At 40.8% G+C, this 22,677-nt stretch overlaps 1 protein-coding gene across 1 annotated transcript; it reads right to left on the bottom strand.

Annotated features, from left to right (window-relative positions):
* Positions 1-11,369: 11,369 nt before the first annotated feature.
* LOC101539974 (olfactory receptor 7A17-like) lies at positions 11,370-12,209 on the bottom strand. The gene is made up of 2 exons (XM_055124736.1): positions 11,855-12,209; positions 11,370-11,569 (listed from the first exon to the last, which is right to left on the bottom strand). The coding sequence occupies exons 1-2, from the start codon at positions 12,207-12,209 to the stop codon at positions 11,370-11,372; spliced, it is 555 nt and encodes a 184-aa protein (XP_054980711.1).
* Positions 12,210-22,677: the final 10,468 nt, after the last annotated feature.

Genomic DNA, 22,677 nt, shown 5'->3' with positions numbered 1-22,677 from the left:
ATATCCTTGGCTTATCTTTTATATTTACAGGGAGACCTTCAAACCTTTATTCCTTCCTCCAATTTTCTTTCTATAGATATCTTTTAATTGCCAATAAATGTATTGCTATATACAATACTCACCTACCGCTAGACATCATTAACACCATAAAAAATGAGTAACCAAGCTGTACTTGTAGCTGTTCATGTAGGTCATCAGAATAACCTGGGAATATTCTTCCCCTTCCTTCTCTATTACTTTCTCCTGCATAATCTATGTGACATATAGACTCACCTGGGTGGGATTTCTGAGAAGGACCCTTCTGGGTGGAAGCACAAATCCTTCTTTGGGTAGCTGACCATGAAGACAAGAGCCCAAAAAGGAGAGCAGGATGGAGGGAAGCATTGGTCCCCACATCAGATTCAGGATGCCAAAGAGACAACTTTGTCCTGAGCAGTCTGGGTTGAACACACTGAGGGACTGAGCAGAGGAGATATTTACAGCTCCTGGTTTCTACTCATTAGGCTCGCTGCCATCCAGTTACTGCAGCCACTAAGTACACGTGTCCCTGGGGGTCACTGCTCTGGACAAAGGAATGTTTTTCCCTCTGGTCTGTTCCCAAGAGAGCAGGTTAGGAGTCAATTTTATCGTGTTCATTAGTGCTTCACCATGAACTATCTTGTCTTCCAGAGTTCTAGCTGATCTAGCACCTTCTCCCAAACATTATTTTATGTCCAAAAGTCTATGACTGAGAAGCCTCTGGAATTTGCTAGTTCTGACATTTTCAAAGCATTAAGTTGCACTGGGAAAGTCCCTAATAACAGAAAATTGGTCTTCCTCTGTTCAGTAGGGGAGAGAATCATGCTCCTTTGATATAAAATCTTGGGCCATTTATTGAGTTTTTTCAGGCCACATAAGCAAATATTTGGAATATAATCCTATCACAAGCTGAGGGAGACATTTTATTATAACTCATTTAGAAGTGTCCCTTATTTAGAGGCAGGACTGAGGCAAAGCTGGCAGGGCACTTGCCTTGCACGTGGGCAAGCCGGGTTCAATCTCCAGCATCCCATATAGTCTCCTGAGCACTTTGAAGAGTGATTCCTGAGAGGCAAATCTAGGAAGTAGCCCTTGAGCACTGCCAGATGTGGTGAAAAGCGAGCTCATTATGTATAATATGTAATGAGATGTCTTGTGCCAGGTGGATTGATATTTGTATCTTTAGAAATTTTTTATTTTTTGCTTTTTGGGTCACACCCAGTGATGCACAGGGGTTACTCCTGGTTCTGCACTCAGGAATTACTCCTGGCACTACTCTGGGGTGCCATCTGGGATTCTGTGAATCGAACCCAGGTCGGCCGCATGCAACGTCCTACTCACTGTGCTGTTGCTTCAGCCCCAACTTTAGAAATATTTTAAATTTCAATTTTTACTTTATTTTAGCTTTAACATAAATTTAATTTCTGTTCGATTCATTTTGCATTTACAACTATCCAGGAAAAATATATGGGATTGCTTCACCGTGTGTGAGTGAACTTATTTCAAAGGAACTGTATGAAAACTCACCTTTATTTAACTAACATAAATCTTTTCCTTGGATATTTTGTTTGGACTTAACAAATTATTTCTACACATTTCATTTATTCTTCCAGAAAGCCCTGTGAAGTCTTGTTCATAACCTGGGTCATAATTAGAAAGAAAGTCATTGAAGTTTATGGATTTAACTTGCAAAATCAGTTAAGTGAAAACGAGAATTTATCACGTTCCTCATTACAAATATGAAAACTGGGGTCCAAGGATTTAGTATAGTCGTTGAGATACTGCTTTGCATGTGACCAGACCTGCTTTCATCCCAGGCACTATATATGTCTCTGGAGGAATGCTGGAAGAGACACTGAGCACAGAACCCATAGTAGCACTTGAGCACTGCTGCAAGGAATCCCAGATCTAAACAAACATTTGGTAACTGACTCAGACTGTGCACTCAACTCCTGTGTGGGTTCCTCAGCTCTATGAATTGTCCATCTTATAGTACATGTTCTTCATTTGCATTGAGTTGTGATTGGCATGTAGCATTGAGTATGTGTACAACACACTCTACATGTAGGGAAATATTGATAATAGTAAAGGTGATAGCTCGAGTTATTGCACAGTGGGTAGGGCTCTTGCCTTGCACATGGCCAGCCTGGGTTCAATCCCCGACACCCGTATGGGTAGGACATACTTAGCATGGATTAAACCCTGGACTTACGCGCTGGCATTGAAATGAAACCAAAAGCTCTCTAAAAAAGTCTTTCTGCCATACAATGGGTAGGAAGCTCCTTTTTGATCACAACAAACTAAACATTGCATATAGGAAAATCGGAATCCAAAATGTTGGTAGCACTGCACTGCACTGTCGTCCCATTGTTTATCGATTTGCTCGAACAGGCACCAGTAACGTCTCCATTGTGAGACTTTTTGTTAGTTTTTGGCATATCGAATATGCCACATGGAGCTTGCCAGGCTCTGCTGTGCGGGTGGGATACTCTTGGTAACTTGCTGGTCTCTCCGAGAGGGATGGAGGAATCAAATCCGGGTCGGCCGCGTGAAACTAAAGTCCTTCATCCAAACGCAACAACCAGGTGCCTTGCAAGGCAGCACTGGCATTATTTACAGCTGCCCTGGTCTTATCATTCGATGGGTTTCCCCTGGTTACTCCAACCTTCATGCACCTGATTTCCCCATAGACACCGATGTAGAGGGGGAAGGTTTTCCTGATTACTCTCTTCCCAGTAGACCTGGCTGTACTCAAGTGAATCTATGTTTAATGTCTTTCCTAATGAGCGCTACCTTTTCCCAGACTTCTAATCTTCTAGTGCCATATCATAAACCTGATTTAAAGTTTTCTCCAAGATGTGGGCTGAAAGTAGATAAAAGACCAAACATGATGGCCTCTCATAACTTGTACTGCAAACCATAATGCCCATAAGTAGAGAGAGTATAAGAGGGAAATTGTCCCACCATGGAGGCAAGGGGAGGGGTGGGATGGGTCATGGGGGTGGGGGAGGGATACTGGGGACATGGGTGGTGGAAAATGTACACTGGTGGAGGGATGGGTGTTCAATCATTGTATGAGTGAAACTCAAACATAAGAGCCTTGCAACTGTAGCTCACGGCAATTCAATAAATACGTAAATTAATTAAAATAAAATTTTCTCCAAATGGGCTGGAGCGATCGCACAGCAGTTGGGCTTTCAGCTTTCACGCCTCGGATCCGTGTTCGATTCCTCCTCCCCTCTTGGAGAGCCCGGCCAGCTACCGAGAGTATGGAGCCCGCACGGCAGAGCCTGGCAAGCTACCCGTGCGTATTGGATATGCCAAAAACAGTAACAATAAGTCTCTCAATGAGAGGCATTACTGGTCCCTGCTCGAACAAATCGATGAGCAACGGATGACAGCTTTCTCCAAATACTTGTATTAATAACCACCCGATGTATAGGCCTTAAAACTCTTTCACAATAGAAAACCCTGAAATAATAATAGTAACAATAGTAATTTAGTTTGGAGAACACCCAGTGATGTTCAGGGTTACTCCTGGCTTTGCCCTCAGGGATTACTCCTCCTAATGGTTGGTGTACCATATGGGATGCCAGGGAACAAATCTGGGTCAGCCATATCCAAGACAAACACCCTGTCCACTGTACTATCTCTCTAGCTCCTCTGAAATGATTTTTTAATAACTGTCAAATGTATGGTTTAAAAATGCAGAGCCAGCCTTGGTGAACTCTCAATTAAAATATTATTATTAGTTTTGATTGACAATAATTGTTTCTTGTGGACATAACTTTAACACCCAACTCGTCGCCAGTGCACCCATCTCCCTCTCCCAAGGAGCCCAAGCAAAGTCTTATTTTTGCCAGCATCGTCAAATGTTATCATGCTAGAAAACAGTTCGGCGACTGTTTCTTTTTATGAAAATACATATTTTTAATAATTGAAGAGGAAATTGAACACAGCACCCTTTCTGAGTCTTGTTTGTTGGTTGTAGTATAAGTCTCATGAAACTAATTCATGTGGATTAATTATGAAGAGGTAAGTTATGAATTTGTGTATTTTATTTCACATGCTAAATACCTGGATTTTAAATTAATCTTAAAACATGTATTTTATAATATGGAAGGTCCTCAAAAAAAGTAGAATAAAATTGCTATGTGACGAAGTGACTCCACAGCTTGGCTTATCCCCAAACACAAAACATTCATTTGAAAAGATCAGTGCCCCCGTAGGGTCACTGCAGCACTCAGTGCAAAAGGAAGTGGAGACATCCCAAACATCCCTCAAATCCCTCAATGATTCATGGATAAAGAAGTTGTGACCTACATTTCCAACAGAATACTACGCAGTCACAAGAGAAGATAAAAATTTTGGCTCGGAGAGACAGTAGGGCAGATAAAGCATTTGCCTGGTACTGTTGACTTATGTGAGCCCTGGCACTTCATATGGTCCCTCCAGTCACACCAGGAGGGATCCCTCTGCACAGTTCCTGGAGTAAGCACTGAGTACCACAGCCTGTGGCCAATCATCTGGAGAAAGAAAGAGAGAAAGGGAGAAAGAGAGAAAGAGAGAAGGAAGGAAAGAAGGAAAGAAAGAAAGAAAGAAAGGAAGGAAGGAAGGAAGGAAGGGAGGGAGGGAAGGAAAGAAAGAGAAAGAAAGAAAAGTAAATAAACAAAGAAAGAAAGAAAGAAAGAAAGAAAGGAGGGAAGGAAGAAAGGAAGGGAAGGAAAGAAAAAGAAAGAAAAGTATATAAACAAAGAAAGAGAGAGAGAGAAAGAAAGAAAGAAAGGAAGGAAGGAAGGAAGGAAGGAAGGAAGGAAGGAAGGGAGGGAGGGAAGGAAAGAAAGAAAGAAAGAAAAGTAAATAAACAAAGAAAGAAAGAAAGAAAGAAAGAAAGAAAGGAAGGAAGAAAGGAAGGGAAGGAAAGAAAAAGAAAGAGAAAAGTATATAAACAAAGAAAGAGAGAGAGAGAAAGAAAGAAAGAAAGAAGAAAGAAAGAAAGAAAGAAAGAAAGAAAGAAAGAAAGAAAGAAAGAAAGAAAAAGAGGAAAGAAAAAGATAGAGGAAAGAAAGGGAAAGATGAAGCAGATTATTTCAGTGTGAATGGAACTGGAGAGCACCAAGTTATGTAAGTAAATCAGAGGGAGGATCATGTACAAATCTGGATTATTGCACTCATGTGTAAAATTAAGGAAGAAAGAAGAGGAATGGCCAGTCTCAAACAATGACGAACCGGGAGGGAGCCTTGGATTAAAAGACTGATTACTGGGGGCTGGAGAGATAGCACAGTGGAGAGAGCATTTGCCTTCCACAGCCAACCTGGGTTCAATCCCTGGTATCCCAAATGGTCCCCTGAGCACTGCCAGGAGTCATTCTTGAGTGCAGAGCCAGTAGTAACCCCTGAACATCACTGGGTGTCACCTAAAAAAAGACTGATTATTGGGGCTGCGTTTGCCTTACATGAGACCAATCCTGGTTAGATTCCCAGCATCCCATATGGTCCCTCAGAGCTGCCAGGAGTAATTCCTGAGTGCAGAGCCAGGAGAAACCCCTGATCATTGCTGGGTGTGACCTGCCTCCCCCCTGCAAAAAAGTCTGATTCCAAAGCAGTGTGGAAAAAGGCTGGAGGGAATGAGGATTAGCATAGAGGTGACGTAGGGACAGTGGTGAAAAACCCAGTAGTGCTGTGCATCAGAGTCATAAATGTTAGCACTGTTTTAACCACGCTACCTAAATTAGAATACAATTAAAAATTTTATTTTATTTATTTTTTTTTAAATTTATTTATTTTTAATTAGAGAATCACCGTGAGGGTACAGTTACAGATTTATACACTTTTGTGCTTATACTTCCCTCATACAAAGTTTGGGAACCCATCCCTTCACCAGTGCCCATTCTCCACCACCCGTAAACCCAGTGTCCCTCCCACCCTCCCCAGTCCCATCTCCCCCCCACCCCACCCTGCCACTGTGGCAAGGCATTCCCTTCTGTTTTCTCTCTCTAATTAGCTGTTGTGGTTTGCAATAAAGGTGTTGAGTGGCCACTGTGCTCAGTCTCTAGCCCTCATTCAGCCCGCAACTCCCTTCCCCCACATGGCCTTCGACTACAATGTAGTTGGTGATCGCTTCTCTGAGTTGACCTTTCCCCGGAATGTGAGGCCAGCCTCGAAGCCATGGAGTCAACCTCCTGGTACTTATTTCTACAGTTCTTGGGTGTTAGTCTCCCACTCTGTTATTCTATATACCATAGATGAGTGCAATCTTTCTATGTCTGTCTCTCTCTTTCTGACTCATTTCACTCAGCATGAAACTTTTCATGCCCATCCACTTAACTACAAAATTCTTGACCTCCTTTTTTCTAACAGCTGCATAGTATTCCATTGTATAGATGTACCAAAGTTTCCTCAACCAGTCATCCGTTCTGGGGCATTCGGGTTTTTTCCAGATTCTGGCTATTGTAAACAGTGCTGCGATGAACATACATGTGCAGATGTTGTTTCGATTGTACTTTTTTGCCTCTCTGGGATATATTCCCAGCAGTGGTATTGCTGGGTCAAATGGGAACAATTAAAAATTTTAAATAGGAGAAACATGATTAAGATGACTGGTATTGAAGTAATTTATTTAGTCTATTACACTGGTCTATGATCCAACCTACACATGTCCCAGGTGTGAGGGATACTTTTCTGCTCTTTTGTTGGGAAGCATTTTGCTTGGTCCCATGTTCTGCTTTATGTGTGATACTTCTCAGAAGTATCTTTCAATTGACATGTGTTTGCATTTCCAGACCATCATAGTTTTGAATTTCAGAATGGAATTCCTATAAATATGTTCAAACTTGCTGATACTTTGGTCTACAATAATTGTGTCTTTATGGACATAACTTTAACACCCACTCGTAACCAGTGTATTAGTCTCATACTGACAGACTATTATCTGAAAGAATATTGGTTTATACCACGGTAATGGACTGGAGTGATAGCACAGCTGTTGGGCTTTTGCCTTTCACGAGGTCTAGCCGTGTTCGATTCCTCCGCCCGTTTCGGAGAGCCCGTCAAGCTACCGAGATTATGGAGCCCCCACGGCAGAGCCTGGCAAGCTACCCCTGCGTATTGGATATGCCAAAAACAGTAACAATAATTCTCTCAATGAGAGACCTTACTGGTGCCTGCTCGAACAAATCGATGAGCAACGGGATGACAGTGACAGTGACAATGGTATGTGTTTTTAAAATTAAATTAAATTTAAAAAAATGGAATCATAGTGATATAGATATTTAAAAAGTTGTTCATGATTGGATTTTAATCATATAATGTTCCAGTGTACTTTTTCTACCCCCAATGGACCCAGTTTCCCTTCCGCCTCTACTCTGTCCTACTGCCTGCCTCTATGGTAGGTACTTTTCCTCTCTCTCTCTCTCTCTCTCTCTCTCTCTCTCTCTTCCTTTGGACCAGATGGTTTGCAATATAGATAATGAAAGGCTATCAGGTATATCCCTTTACTTGTACTCTTCTACTCACACACACTCTTATGGCAAGTTTCCAACCATTGACCTGTCCTTCAACCCTTGTTTACTCTCAACTTTTTTATTGATCTCATATTCTCTCTTAGTCTCTCTCTCTATTTTTTATATCGCACAAATGAATGGAGTCATTCTATACCTGCCCCTCTCCTTCTGACTCATATCATTCCAAATGATACTCTCCATGTCAATTCCTTTATAAGCAAATTTTATGACTTCATTCTTTCTAACAGCTGCATAATATTCCATTGTGTAGTTGTACCATAGTTTCTTTAGACAGTATATGTTTTAAGGGTAAAATTTTATACTCTTCAAAGGCTATTGTTACCAGAAGATAACTGTGACCAGAGTGCCATAGACCTCCAGGGTCCCTTCCCACAAAGGTCTTTGCCCTGGAAAGGTGTGGCATCAAAACCATATGTGTTCACACTATTGTAAACTTGTGGTCTCAACTTTTTTATAGTTATGTTGATAATTTTATTTTATTTTACTTTATTTTTTTTCTGAGCTGCACTATTTATTTTGCTGCTTGAAACCTAAGTGACAGTATGCCACTGTGATTAAGGGGTTTCTTCTAAACCTTTACTACACTGCAAGTACAGAAATATATACACACATTTTTGGAGAATTGACATTTTGCAAAATGCAGGAAATATTTTAATTTATAGATGAGAAAAAGAATGGTTGAAAAGGGTATGCATTTCAAGTTATTGCAGGTGTTTGTGAGAGAATTTCTGCAGGTAAAACATGTTTAATTTTAACCAATAGTAGTGTGTCAGTGTATTTAAAATCATGACAAAAATCTTCTCTCTGGTCATGTTGCCCATGACAAATTACTATGATGTTGTATGTTTTGGGCAAGATGTCAATACACACAAATCCCATGGTATTTTGGTTTTCTTCTGGAGATTAAAGCTGTTTTTTCTTGGGATAAATGCAGCAGCAAAACACAAACCAATTGATCAAAAAAAGCACTTCTGCCATAACTCCAATAATTTTTAGGACACATCAACCGACAGTAGTTTTGCAATTCCCAGTTATGTTGATAATTTTAATAAATAAATAATTTAAATTTCAATTAAATTCTATTAAAGGCTCAGCACGGTAAGATTGAAAAGGGGTGTCCAGAGGTGCTTAAGTGAGAATGGAATGTGAAAACAAATTTGAAAACAAGTGGCTTGCCCTAAAATATAAAAACCATTAATTATGTGTTCAGAAGTTCATTCTTGTGATGATATAAGTTCAACTACTATAGAAATATAAATACTCAGGGCTGGAGCGATAGTACAGTGGGTAGGGTGTTTGCCTTGCACGCGACCAACCCAGGTTCGATTCCCAGCATCCCATGTGGTCCTCCAGCACTGCCAGGAGTAATTCCCGAGTGCAGAGCCAGATGTAACCCCTGTGCACTGCTGGGTGTGACTGAAAAAGCTGAAAAAAAAAAGAGAAAGAAAAAAAAAGAAATAAAAATACTTAATGTAACTTGGAACTTTGGAAAGGAAGTATGATGGTGAGAATGGTAGCAGGTTAAGGTTAGTGGTTTCATACAAAAAATATTTTCCATGTACAAAAAATAGGTCAATTTACTTTACTAAGACCTACTTTAATTATGTAAGGTAGTATAGTTCAGTGACACATCATAGCTCACTAATTTCTGAATGAATTAACCAAAAGTATAAATAAAAGTACTGAAAGTATGGTAAATTTACATAGTCATCTATTCTAATGAAATAGTACTTCTTAATCAAAGATGAATGAATTAAATTGAAATTCTCCTTAATTTGCTGCTGTTTTTAATGTGGTTACCTAAAATCTATTATTGAGACTATGGTGGAGCAGTTGAGGAATATAGGTTGGTTGTACCTGTACTTAAGGTACAACCTTTCTATGGCAATTGTTAGCTGAAATATTGGTAAGGATTGCATAGAATCCATTGATGATTAAAATAGTGTATTCACTTATAAAATAATTTATCTTCTGATTCTTAATCAAAAAGTTCTACATATTCATGTGTTGTTGATTTTCTTTCCTCGATGGCTGTCTTAAGTATATCTTATACTCTTTGATTTGGTTTATAAATTTTATACTACTGTAAAGTGCTTCATATACTTTTTATCACGTAGTACAATTAAATGGAATAATTTTGTATGTTGATTTTGTGTTTTGCATTTTACTCAATTCTTTTTATACTCAATTCTGATTAAAACTTACTTCTTAGGGGGGCATTACTGGCACCGCTCTCCACTGAGATGTGACCCCAGTGGCCGTATGTGTGTGGCCTTCTCGTTGCTGAATGACCATGATCCTGGAGGCCACCTGTCTACTTTTGGCACCAGCAGCTTCTTGCAGAAATGACTCTAGACTGTGAACTAAGCCACAGTCCCAAGCTGCCCCAGGAGAGGAGAGGATTTTCATCTCTCGGCTTTTCCTTTCGGGGAAGGGGGGGAGGGTGGCGTGGGGACCACCATATTATAAGGACCACTAAAGAGAGCTATGAGCTTGCAATGATGCAATTTCTGGCAGATATTTACCTGGATTTAATTACTAATATACAAAAATACAGAAATCCAAAACTGCACAGCTGCTATTGTGGCCGTGTGACCTCATATCTCTTCATTTTCAGCAATAAAAAATAAATTATCAAATGCTGTCTTTTCAGCAGGTCTGATTTGGAGGGGGGGAAACGCCAAACAATAATATGAGTCTTTTGTTGAAATATTGAATGTAATCAAAATAAAGAGAAAGTAAAGTGAAAATTATCAGCTACACAGGCGGGGGGATGGGCGTGGGATGGGAGGTATATTCAGGTTCCTGGTGGTGGAGGAACATGTGCACTGGGATGGGTATTTGATCATTGTATAACTGAGACTTAAGCCTGAAAGTTTTGTAACTTTCAACATGATGATTCAATATAAAAAAAAAGTTTGTGTTCGGTCATGAATAAAATTGTGCACTTGGTTGGTGAAAAAAAATTTCTTCATAAAGACAAGTTTGTCTACTCAATAATATTTAACTCAATAATTTTGGGAGAATTGTTAGAGAATCTGTGTAAATTTATACAATCAAATATATCCTACCCAAGATATACTGACTCCTTGTAAAGAATAAAAATTAAGTCACTGAGATATGATGAAAGTTTTCATTTATGATTATGAACTTGGGTCAGTCTTTGATTTAAAATTATATAAGTGGAAAATTTTAGGTTTTCATAGATAATTATACAACCTTCTTTTATTTGAAACAAAATAGACTTTATTGAAAGAATTTCCTTAGAAATATGTCTGGTAGGGAAAGAAAGGAAAACATGTTCAATTAAGAACCCAGGCTGCTCCACCATTACTATTCTTTAACTAAAATTCAACAAATAGGTGGTTGAGCTATGCCATCAGAAAAATGATTTTCAAGCAACTAATGTAATTTGTGGTTTAAATGGAAATTCCCAAACAATTTAGATACACGAGAAAACTTAAGAGGACATGAAATTAAATTGAGAGGAACTTTGTGATCAGGGAGAAAAAATAACTTAACAAAAATTAATCATATTAGTTGTCCAAATATGAAGACAGAAAAAATTTAATTGCGAGACCTGAGAGATAGTATACAGGATAAGGCGCTTGCGTATGTCTGACCCAGTGTATCCGTGGCACTGTATAAGCCCCTGGATATCACTGGTAGTGATTTCTGATCATCACTGTGTGTGGTCCACCACCCTCCCTAAATAAAAGTTTTTACTTAAATAAAATAGCAAGTATACCACGAATCTCTGAAAAAATAGATTTACAATTTCTGTTCCTTGTGCGCTAAATTCAAGAAATTTCTTCAGTCTTAAGACAACTAAACTTTGGTGGTTTCTTTCTCAAAGAGAATTTTCAGGGCCATTTTAATGTCTTTGTTTCTCAGACTATAGATGAAAGGGTTCAGCATGGGTGTGACCACGGTGTAGATCACTGAAGATATTGCAGTGGAGTGTGAGTTCTGGGTGCCAGCAGCACTCAAGTACACACCCATGCCAGTACAATAAAATAAGGCCACAACTGAGAGGTGAGACACACAGGTGGAAAAGGCTTTATACTTCCCCTGCGCTGATGAGATCCTAAGAATGGAGGAAACAATCTTAGTGTAAGAGTAAAGGATCCCAGCCAGGGGTCCAGCACCCAGAATTCCAGCTGAAAGACTCATGACCAAGATATTCAGAAAAGGATCATTACAGGCAAGTTGAATCACCAGTTTCAGTTCACAGAAAAAATGTGGGATTTCCCAGTGTGTACAGAAGGACAGACGTAAAGCCATTAAACTCTCTATCAAGGAATGCAGGGCACTAATGACCCAAGGCACCAGAACCAGCAGCACACACAAGCGAGGGTTCATGAGGACCGTGTAGTGCAGGGGGTGACAAATGGCCACATAGCGGTCATAGGCCATCACAGTCAGGATAAGGTCATCCAATGCTACAAAATGTATGAAAAAATAAATCTGGGTGATGCAGCCTTCATAGGTGATGGCCTTGCTGTGTGTCTGTAAATTCACTAGCATCTTGGGGACGGTGGTGGAGGTGAAGCAGATGTCCACGAAGGACAGGTTGGCCAGGAAGAAGTACATGGGCGTGTGGAGGTGGGGGTCTGAGCTGACGGCCAGGATGATGAGCAGGTTCCCCAGCACGGTGATCAGGTACATGGACAGGAAAAGCCCAAAGATGAGGGGCTGCAGTTCTGGTTCTTCTGAAAGTCCTAGAAGAAGGAATTCCATGTTTTCTGAGAAGTTCTTGGATTTCATGTGGCAGAGAGAACTACAAGGTGAAAAAAATATAGAATTTCTTTGATCCAGATGCAGGTAATGTACAGCATAATTTTTTGTAACATTTTAATTGAATCACTGTGAGATAGACCCTTACAAAGCTGTTCATGATTGCATTTCAGTCATACAGTATTCAAACACCCATCCCTCCTCCAGTGCACATTTCCCAGCACCAGTTCCCCTGGTTCCCTCCCATCACCCCCCACCCTCTGCCTGCCTCTTTGGCAGGTACTTTTCCTCTGTCTCTGTCTCTGTCTCTGTCTCTGTCTCTGTCTCTGTCTCTCTCTCTCTCTTCCCCCTCTCCTTTTGATTTTCAATATTAATACTGAAATGTTATCAAGAATATCCCTTTTAACTCTCAGATCTTGAATACAGACATATTTTCTACCCTCAAAATTTCAAAATTATTTTTAAATACATTTTCAAAATGCTTTTATGACCAAAACTATCTGTCATAAATATTTTATGTGCGCACCTTCTCTCTTCCTTGAAACTCTTGTCCCATATTTAGAGATAAATACTTACTCATTTACAAGCTATTTCAGGAGATTTTATATTCTACCATTTTTTGGAAATATTATGTAAAAAAACCGGAAATCTTATTGTAAACAAAAATTTTACCTGGAAGGCCTTACTGGCAATGTTGACTAGACCCTTGAGCCACATCTGGTGATATTCTACCTAACTGGGCAGCATGGGGCCTGAATTTTCAGGTCCAGTGGTGTTAGGGTCCTTCAGAGACACTTGGTGGCCCTCAGAGGACCCTGTGTTGTCATGGATTCACCTCAGGACCTCGAGTATTTTAGCCCTTGGAGTTACCTCCCCAGCACCAACTTGGTAATTACGAACTCAATACAAGCTGTTTGAAAACTGATTCAAATATTGATATTGAATGATGGATAATAGTTCTCACTATGGTGTAATGAACAAGAAATAAAATAAATAGAAGAGTTAGCAAACAACTCAGGTGGTGAGAGATGCTCTGGTGACACAAAGATTTTATAAGAGAAAATATATCATGAGAATGATTTTTCCACCACTGCTATTTGAGGGACCGTGATTTGCAGCGTTGTTTATCACAGTTCCAGGCATCCACAGTTCCATCACCAATCTCACCCCCGGTGTCAGCTCATCTGCCTCCGTGTCCCCGGGCTCCCTTCAACCCTTCCACAAACCTGCCTCCTTCACTGGCACATTTTAAAGTTTTGTTTTTTAGTTTGGGTTCCAGTGACCAATGTTTTCGGTATTGTTGTCTCCCTGCTTTAAATATATGAATGTCCTTCACCTGCACCACCCGTGTCCCCAAGTCCTAGGACTTTTGTCCACTTCTTATTACTTCCTCCTCCATTCCTCTCCTTCCCTGATCTCCTCATTTCTATAATCTAGGGCTAATGTTTTGCCCATCTTTGATGACCTTGCATCCTCCTTTTTTATTTCAGAGTACACAACAATGGACTGGAGCAATAGCACAGCGGTAGGGCGTTTGCCTAACCGATGTGGGTTCAATTCCTCTGTCCCTCTTGGAAAGTCTGTCAAGCTGGCAAGAGTATCCCAACCGCACCGCAGAGCCTGCCAAGCTCCCTGTGGGGTATTCTGTATGCCAAAAATAGTAAAAACAAGTCTCAGAATGGAGATGTTACTGCTACATACTCGAACAAATCCATGAACAACAGGACCAGTGCTATACAACGGAGGGTTTGGGGACATGAAAGCTTTAGTTTCTGGGGCCAGGCAGCTACTCCCCAAAGCCTTGCATCCCTTTTTCTGCTATTCTATACAAGTGCTTATGAAATACAAAAAATAGCAGGAAACATAAGATCAGACATAACAAGGATTATATAGTGAAAACATTCTGCAGGGAAGTATGTTTGGGTGCAGTGCAACCCTTAAGAACTCTGGAGAGGAGCGATAGCCCAGTGAGGAAGGCGTTTGCCTTGCGTGAGGCCTGGCTGGGTTCGGTTCCCAGCATCCCATAAGGTTCCCCGAGCACCACCAGGAATAATTCCTGAGTGCAGAGCCAGGACTAACCCCTGTCCAAAGCTGGGTGTGACCCAAAAGAAAAGAAAGAAAGAAAAAAAATCTGAGGAGGGTGCTTAAGAAAATGTGGGAAGATAAACAAACAGGAGTGAGAGTGAAGAGAGGAGTTTGTCAGAGGATGAGGATCTTAGAAGTAGGTCTCCCCACAGCTGTCGTTTCTGAAATACGAGTCTGAGAGAGGGTCTCAGAGACATCACATTCTGCCTACACGTCATCCAAGTTTCTGAAAGGCATCACCTGAGTTGAATGAAATCCTTCCCTAGTGTTATCTGTGGTTGATGCATTTCTGATCTCTGTAATGTGAGACACCCTGGAGGAAAGAGTTCAGGTTCCCTGCTGGTTCTGAGCCTATAGGATTTGTGTGGACACTTGGGGAGATAGAGGGTGAGAGAAGGAGGAGGAGAAGGAAAAGCAGAAGGAGTGGAAGGTGAAGGAAAAGAGGAAGGAGAAGAAGAAGAAAGTGGAGGAGGAGGAGAAGGAGGAAGAGGAGGAGAAGAAGAAGGGAGGAGTGGGGGAGGGGAAGGAGAAAAGAGACAGAAGAAAACTGCTGTAGAGAGAGAGAGGCAGGCTGGGGGAAGGGAGATGGTCCAAGGGAAACTGGGGACATTGATGGTGGGAAATGTATAGTGGTGAATGGACAGGTCAACAAAATGTAATAGAAGACAATCACGTGTAAAGATTTTTGAAATCTAACAGTAAATGGTTGAGGAATTAACGGTTTAAACATATAATGGAATAACAAGTTAAATAATGAGCCTATATATCAATTGGCACAAAAATCACCAATCAAAAGAACAGGAAATCAACTCTTTCACACCTATAGTTCTGAAAAAAACTAAAGTATTTAAATATTTATTTGAGCTAGATTTATAGGTTTGGCAATGGCTCACTATCACTTTTGGCACAGTTTAGAAGAAATATGATGTGAGTAACAATTTGAAGGTCACCGTCACTGTCACTGTTATCCTGTTGTTCATCAATTGCTTGAGCAGGAACCAGTAATGTCTTCATTTGTTCCTGTCGCATGCTTGTGTAGGTAACTACAAATATTTACTATGCGGATGCTCTTTATTTGCTTCTCTTTCCTCTCAACATTATTGATATTCTGCCCCTGTAACTCTCCACTTTGGTTCTTTCTTTGCCTTCAGCGGGGGCAGGGGGTGTTAAAATGTTGGTAGACAGAAATACTTGCATCCTTTCCAAATGTTGTAATAAAAAATTTCTGAATAAACAAGTAACATTTGGATAACATTGTAACCCTGTAAAGATTGTCATTTTTTTAACATAATATGAGACTGACACCCAAGGAGAGTAGACAGAGGGCCAGGAAGATTGCTCTATGGTTGGAAGTCTGCCTCATGAGCTTGGGGAGACGGCAGCTGGAATAGAGAAAGGGTCACTAAGTCAATGTTGGTTGGAGATATCATTCGGGATGGGATGTGTATGCTGAAAGTAGATAAAGAACCAAACATGATAGCTGCTCAATATTTATATTGCAAACTATAACACCTCAAAGTAGAGAGAGAAAGTATGGGGGAAATTGTCTGCAATAGAGGCAGGGGGAGGGGAAGGATTGGGGGGATACTGGAGATACTGGTGGTGGAAAATGAGCACTGGTAGAGGGATAGTTGTTCGATCATTGTATGATTTAACTCAAACATAAAAGCTATATAACTGTATCTCACAGTGATTCAATTTTAAAAAATTCTCATTTTTACTTAAACATCAAAATTGTGCTTTTGAATATGAAACACTAGCAAAGATTTATGGGCTCAGTCACACTGCAAAATACTATGTGCATACGTGGATATTTGAATGTAAAGAATTAGTGTTTATGCTTATTTATTAGTAGGTCATTCATAAGAGACTGGATTGGGTAGAGCGTTTGCCTTGCCTGTGGCCGACATGGGTTCAATTCCTCCGTCCCTCTCCAGGAGCACAGCAAGCTCCCGAGACTATCCTGCATGCATGGCAGGACCTGGCAAGCTACCCTTGGCGTATTTGACATGTCAAAAACGGTAACAAGTCTCACAGGGGAAACGTTACTGTTGCCCACTTTAGAAATTGATGAGCAACGGGATGGAAGTGATACAGTCAATAAAATATAATAGAGAATAAGTTGATATTACATCAATTACAGAGATCAATTTCAAAGAAGGACTTCATCTATCTTTAGAAATAGACCCAAGAGCTCATGATTCACTGTATATGCTCAGTAACGAATGGAATATTTCATTAGTCACCAAAGATCCTTGGCTTACCTTTTATATTTACAGGGAGACCTTCAAACCTTTATTCCTTTCTCCAATTTCCTTTCCATAGATTAATTGCCAATAAATGTATTGCTCTATACAATACTCACCTATAGCTAGACATAATTAACACAATAAAAAATGAGTAACCAAGCTGTAATTGTAGCTGTTCATGAATGTCATCAGAATAACCTGGGAATATTCTTCTCCTTCCTTCTCTGTTACTTTCTCCTGCATAATCTATGTGGCATATTGACTCACCTGGGTGGGATTTCTGAGAAGGACCCCTCTGGATGGAAGCACAAATCCTTCACTGGGTAGCTGACGGTGGAGACGAGAGCCCAGACAAGAGAGCAGGATGGAGGGAAGCATTGGTCCCCACACTAGATTCAGGATACCAAAGCGACAACTTTGTCTGAGTCGTCCAGGCTGAAAGAGCTGAGGGACTGAGCAGAAGAGATATTTACAGCTCCTGGTCTCTACTCATTAGGCTCGCTGCCATCCAGTTACTGTGGCCATTAGGTACACGTGTCCCTGTGGGTCACTGCCCTGGACAAAGGAATGTTTTTTCCCTCTGGTCTTTTCCCAAGAGATCAGATTAAGAGTCAATTTTAGCGTGTTCATTAGTGCTTCACCATGAACTATCTTGTCTTCCAGAGTTCTGGCTGATCTAGCGCTTCTCCCAAACATGATTTTATGTCCAAAAGTCTATGACTGAGAAGCCTCTGGAGTTTGCTAGTTCTGACATTTTCAAAGCATTAAGTTGCATTGGGAAAGTCCCTAATAACAGAAAATTGGTCTTCCTCTGTTCAGTAGGGGAGAGAATCATGCTCTTTGATATAAAATCTTGGGCCATTTATTGATTTTTTTAAGGCCACAAAAGCAAATATTTGGAATAGAATCCTATATCACAAGCTGAGGGGGGCACTTTATTATAACTCTCATTTAGTAGTGCCCTTATTTAGAAGCAAGAGTGAGGGAAAGCTGGCAGGGCACATGACCAAGCCGGGTTCAATCTCCAGCATCCCATATAGTCTCCTGAGCACTGTGAGGAATGATTCCTGAGCACAGATCTAGGAAGTAGCCCTTGAGCACTGCCAGATGTGGCTAAAAGTGTGCTCATTATGTATAATATGTAATGAGATGTCTTGTGCCAGGTGGATTGATATTTGTAACTTTAGAAATTTTTTATTTTTTGCTTTTTGGGTCACACTCAGTGATGCACAGGGGTTTCTCCTGGTTCTGCACTCAGGAATTACTCCTGGCACTACTCGGGGGAACCATCTGGGATTCTGGGAATTGAACCCAGGTCGGCCGAATGCAATGTCCTACTCACTGTGCTATTGCTTCAGCCCCAACTTTAGAAAGTTTTTAAATTTCAATTTTTACTTTATTTTAGCTTTAACATAAATTTAACTTCAGTTTGATTCATTTTGCATTTATAACTATCCACTAAAAATATATGGAATTGTTTCACCGTGTGTGAGTGAACTTATTTCAAAGGAATTATATGAAAACTCACCTTTTTTTTACTAACATAAATCTTTTCCTTGGATATTTTGTTTGGACTTAACAAATTATTTCTACACATTACATTTATTCTTCCAGAAAGCCCTGTGAAGTCTCGTTCATAACCCGGATCACAATAAGAAAGAAGGTCATTGAAGTTTATGGATTTAACTTGCAAAATCAGATAAGTGAAAGTGAGAACTTATCACGATCCTTTTTACAAATATGAAAACTGGGGTCCAAGGATTTAGTATAGTCGTTGAGATACCTGCTGTGCATGTGACCAAACCTGCTTTCATCCCAGGCACTATATATGTCTTGGAGGAATGCTGGAAGAGACACTGAGCACAGAACCCATAGTAGCACTTGAGCACTGCTGCAAGGAACCCCAGATATACTTTAACATTTGGTAACTGACTCAGACTGTGCACTCAACTCCTGTGTGGGTTCCTCAGCTCTACGAATTCTCCATTATTCATGCAAATGTTCTTCATTTGCATTGAGTTGTGATTGGCATGTAGCATTGAGTATGTGTACAACACACTCTACATGTAGGGAAATACTGATAATAGCAAAGGTGATAGCTCGAGTGATTGCACAATGGGTAGGGTTATTGCCTTGCACATGGCCATCCTGCGTTTAATCCCCGACACCCGTGTGGGCAGGACATACTTAGCATGGATGAAGCCCTGGGCTTAAGCGCTGGCATTGAAATGAAACCAAAAGTTCCCCAAAAATATCTTTCTGCCATACGATGAGTAGGAAATTCCTTTTCGATCACAACAAACTAAACATTGCATATAGGAAAATTGGAATCCAACATGTTGGTAGCACTGCACTGCACTGTCGTCCCGTTGTTCATCGATTTGTTCGAGTGGGCACCAGTAACGTCTCCATTGTGAGTCTTGTTGTTATCTTTGGCATATGGAATATGCCACGGGGAACTTGCAAGTCTCTGCTGTGCAGGTAGAATACTCTTGGTAACTTGCTGGGCTCTCTGAGAGGGATGGAGGAATCAAGCCCGGGACGGCCATGTGAAACTTAAGTCCTTCCTCCAAACACAACAACCAGGTGCTTTGTAAGGCAGCACTGGTATTATTTACAGCTGCCCTGGTCTTATCATTCGATGGGTTCCCCTGGTTACTCCGACCTTCATGCACCTGATTTCCCCATAGACAAAGATGTAGAGAGGGAAGGTTTTCCTGGATATTCTCTTCCCAGTAGACCTGGCTATAATCAAGTGAATCTATGTTTAATGTCTTACCTAGTGAGCGCTACCTTTTCCCAGACTTCTAATCTTCTAGTGCTGTATCATAAACCTGATTTAAATTTTTCTCCAATATGTGGGCTGAAAGTAGATAAAAGACCAAACATGATGGCCTCTCATTACTTCTATTGCAAACCATAATGCCCATAAGTAGAGAGAGTGTAAGAGAGAAATTGTCCACCATAGAGGCAAGGGGAGGGGTGGGATAGGGTATGGGGGTGGGGGAGGGATACTGGGGACATTGGTGGTGGAAAATGTACACTGGTGGAGGGATGGGTGTTCAATCATTGTATGACTGAAATTCAAACATGAAAGCCTTGCAACTGTAGCTCACGGCAAATCAATCAATACATAAATTCATTAAAATAAAATTTTCTTCAAATGGGCTGGAGCAGTAGCACAGCTATTGGGCTTTCGGCTCTCACGCAACCAAGCCATGTTCGATTCCTCCTCCCCTCTTGGAGAGCTCGGCAAGCTACTGAGAGTATGGAGCCCGCACGGCAGAGCCTGGCAAGCTATCCGTATGTATTGGATATGCCAAAAATAGTGAAAATAAGTCTCTCAATGAGAGACGTTTCTGGTGCCTGCTTGAACAAATCAATGAGCTTTCTCCAAATACTTGTGTTAATAACCATCCGATTTAAAGCCTTTAAAACTCTTTCACAATAGACAACCCTGAAATAGCAATAGTAATAATAATAATTTAGTTTGGAGAACACCCAGTGGTGCTCAGGGGTTACTCCTGGCTCTGCCCTCTGGGATTACCTCTCCTAATGGTTGGGATACTATATGGGATGCCAGGGATCAAATCTGGGTCAGCCACATCCAAGACAAACACCCTGCCCACTGTACTATCTCTCTAGCTCCTCTGAAATGATTTTTCAATAATTGTCACATGTATGGTTTGGAAATGCAGAGACAATCTTGGTGAACTCTCATTTAAAATATTATTATTAGTTTTGATTGAGAATAATTGTTTCTTGTGGACATAACTTTAACACCCAACTCGTCACCAGTGCACCCACCTCCCTCTCCCAAGGAACCCAAGCAAACTCTCATTTTTGCCAGCATCGTCAAATGTTATCATGATAGAAAACAGTTCGGCGACTGTTTATTTTTATGAAAATACATATTTTTCATAATTCAGGAGGAAATTGAACACAGCAGCCTTTCTGAGTCTTGTTAGTTGGTTGTAAAGTAAGTCTCAAGAAACTAATTCATGTGGATTAATTATGAAGAGGTAAATTATGAATTTGTGTATTTTATTTCACATGCTAAATACCTGGCTTTTAAATTAGTCTTAAAACATGTGTTTTATAATATGGAAGATCCTCAAAAAAAGTAGAATAAAATTGCTATGTGATGAAATGATCCCACTTCTTGGCTTACACCCAAAAACCAAAAAGTTACATTCAAAAAGATCAGTGTCCATGTAGGGTCACTGCAGCACTCAGTGCATAAGGAAATGGAGACATCCCAAACATCGCTCAGTGATTCATGGATAAAGAAGTTGTGACCTACATTTCCAACAGAATACTACACAGCCACAATAGAAGACATAAATTTTGGCTGGGAGAGATAGTAGGGCAGGTAAAGCATTCGGCTTGTACTGTTGACCTGGCTGTGAGCCCTGGCACTTCATATGGTCCCTCCAGCCCCACCAGGAGGGATCCCTCAGCACAGTGCCTGGAGTAAGCACTGAGCACCGCAGCCTGTGGCCAATCATCTGGAGAAAGGAAGAGAGAAATAGAGAAGGAGAGAAAGAGAGAAAGAGACAAAGAGACAAAGAAAGAAAGAAAGAAAGAAAGAAAGAAAGAAAGAAAGAAAGAAAGAAAGAAAGAAAGAAAGAAAGAAAGAGAGAGAGAAAGAAAGGAGGGAAGGAAGGAGGGAAGGAAGGAAGAAAGGAAGGAAGGAAGGAAGGAAGGAAGAAAAGGACAGAGGAAAGAAAGAGAAAGATGAAGCAGATTATTTCAGTGTGAATGGAACTGGAGAGCACCACGTTATGTAAGTAAATCAGAGGGAGGACCATGTACAATACTGGATTATCACACTCATTTGTGTAAAATTGAGGAACAAAAGACAGGAATGGCCAGTCTCAAACAATGACAAACCTGAGGCCTTGGATTAAAAGACTGATTACTTGGGGCCGGAGAGATAGCACAGTGCGTTGTACGCAGCCAACCTGGGTTCAATGCCTGGCATCCCATATGGTCCCCTGAGCACTACCAGGAGTCATTCCTGAGTGCAGAGACAGTAGTAACCCCTGAGCATCACTGGGTGTCATAAAAAAAAAAAGACTGATTACTGGGGCTGCATTTGCCTTACATGAGGCCAACCCCGGTTAGATTCCCAGCATCCCATATGGTCCCTCAGCGCTGCCAGGAGTAATTCCTGAGTGCAGAGCCAGGAGAAACCCCTGATCATTGCTGGGTGTGACCCGCCTCCCCCCCCCCCGAATAAAAAAGACTGATTCCTAAGCAGTGTGGGAAAAGGCTGGAGGGAATGAGGATTAGCCTAGAGGTGGCGTAGGGACAGTGGTGAAAAGCTCAGTAGTGCTGTGCATCAGAGTCATAAATGTTAGCACTGTTTTAACCATGCTACATATAACCTAATACAATTAAAAATTTTAAATAGGAGAAACATGATTAAAACAACTGGTATTGAAGAAATTTATTTAGTCTATTACACTGGTCTATGACCCAACCTACACATGTCCCAGGTGCGAGGGAAAGTTTTCTGCTCTTTTGTTGGGAAGCATTTTGGTTGATCCCATGTTCTGCTTTATGTGTGATACTTCTCAGAAGTATCTTTCAATTGACATGCGTTTGCATTTCCAGACCATCATAGAACCACAGTATACCTCTCCCCCAGCACCCCCACCCTGCCTGTGTAGCTGATAAATTTCACTTTACTTTCTCTTTACTTTGATTACATTCAACATTTCAACAAAAAACTCACTATTATTGTTTGGAGTGTTCCCCCCAGCCCCCCAAAATAGGATTGCTGGAAAGGAAGCATTTGATAATTTGTTTCCATTGCTGAGATACTGAAATACTAAAATACAGAAATTCAAAACCTCGAGGCCGCTATTGTGACCACACGACCTCATATCTCTTCATTTACAGTACATGTTTTAAGGGTAAAATTTTATACTCTTCAGGGGCTGCAGTGATAGTACAGCAGGGAGGGCATTTGCCTTGCATGTGGCCGACCCGAATTTGATTTCCAGCATCCCATATGGTCCCTGAGCACCACCAGGAGAAATTCTTGAGTGCAAAGCCAG

The sequence above is a fragment of the Sorex araneus genome, chromosome 2 (assembly GCF_027595985.1).
Source record: "Sorex araneus isolate mSorAra2 chromosome 2, mSorAra2.pri, whole genome shotgun sequence".
Taxonomy (NCBI): domain Eukaryota; kingdom Metazoa; phylum Chordata; class Mammalia; order Eulipotyphla; family Soricidae; genus Sorex; species Sorex araneus.
This window is presented reverse-complemented; position numbering and strand designations above follow the sequence as displayed.

Coding starts and splice junctions, on each gene's coding strand:
- LOC101539974 (XM_055124736.1), bottom strand. CDS start 12,209: ATGTACCTGATCACCGTGCTGGGGAACCTGCTCATCATCCTGGCCGTC. Junction 11,570..11,854: donor TCTGGTGCCTTGGGTCATTA/GTGCCCTGCATT, acceptor CTCACCTCTCAG/TTGTGGCCTTATTTTATTGT.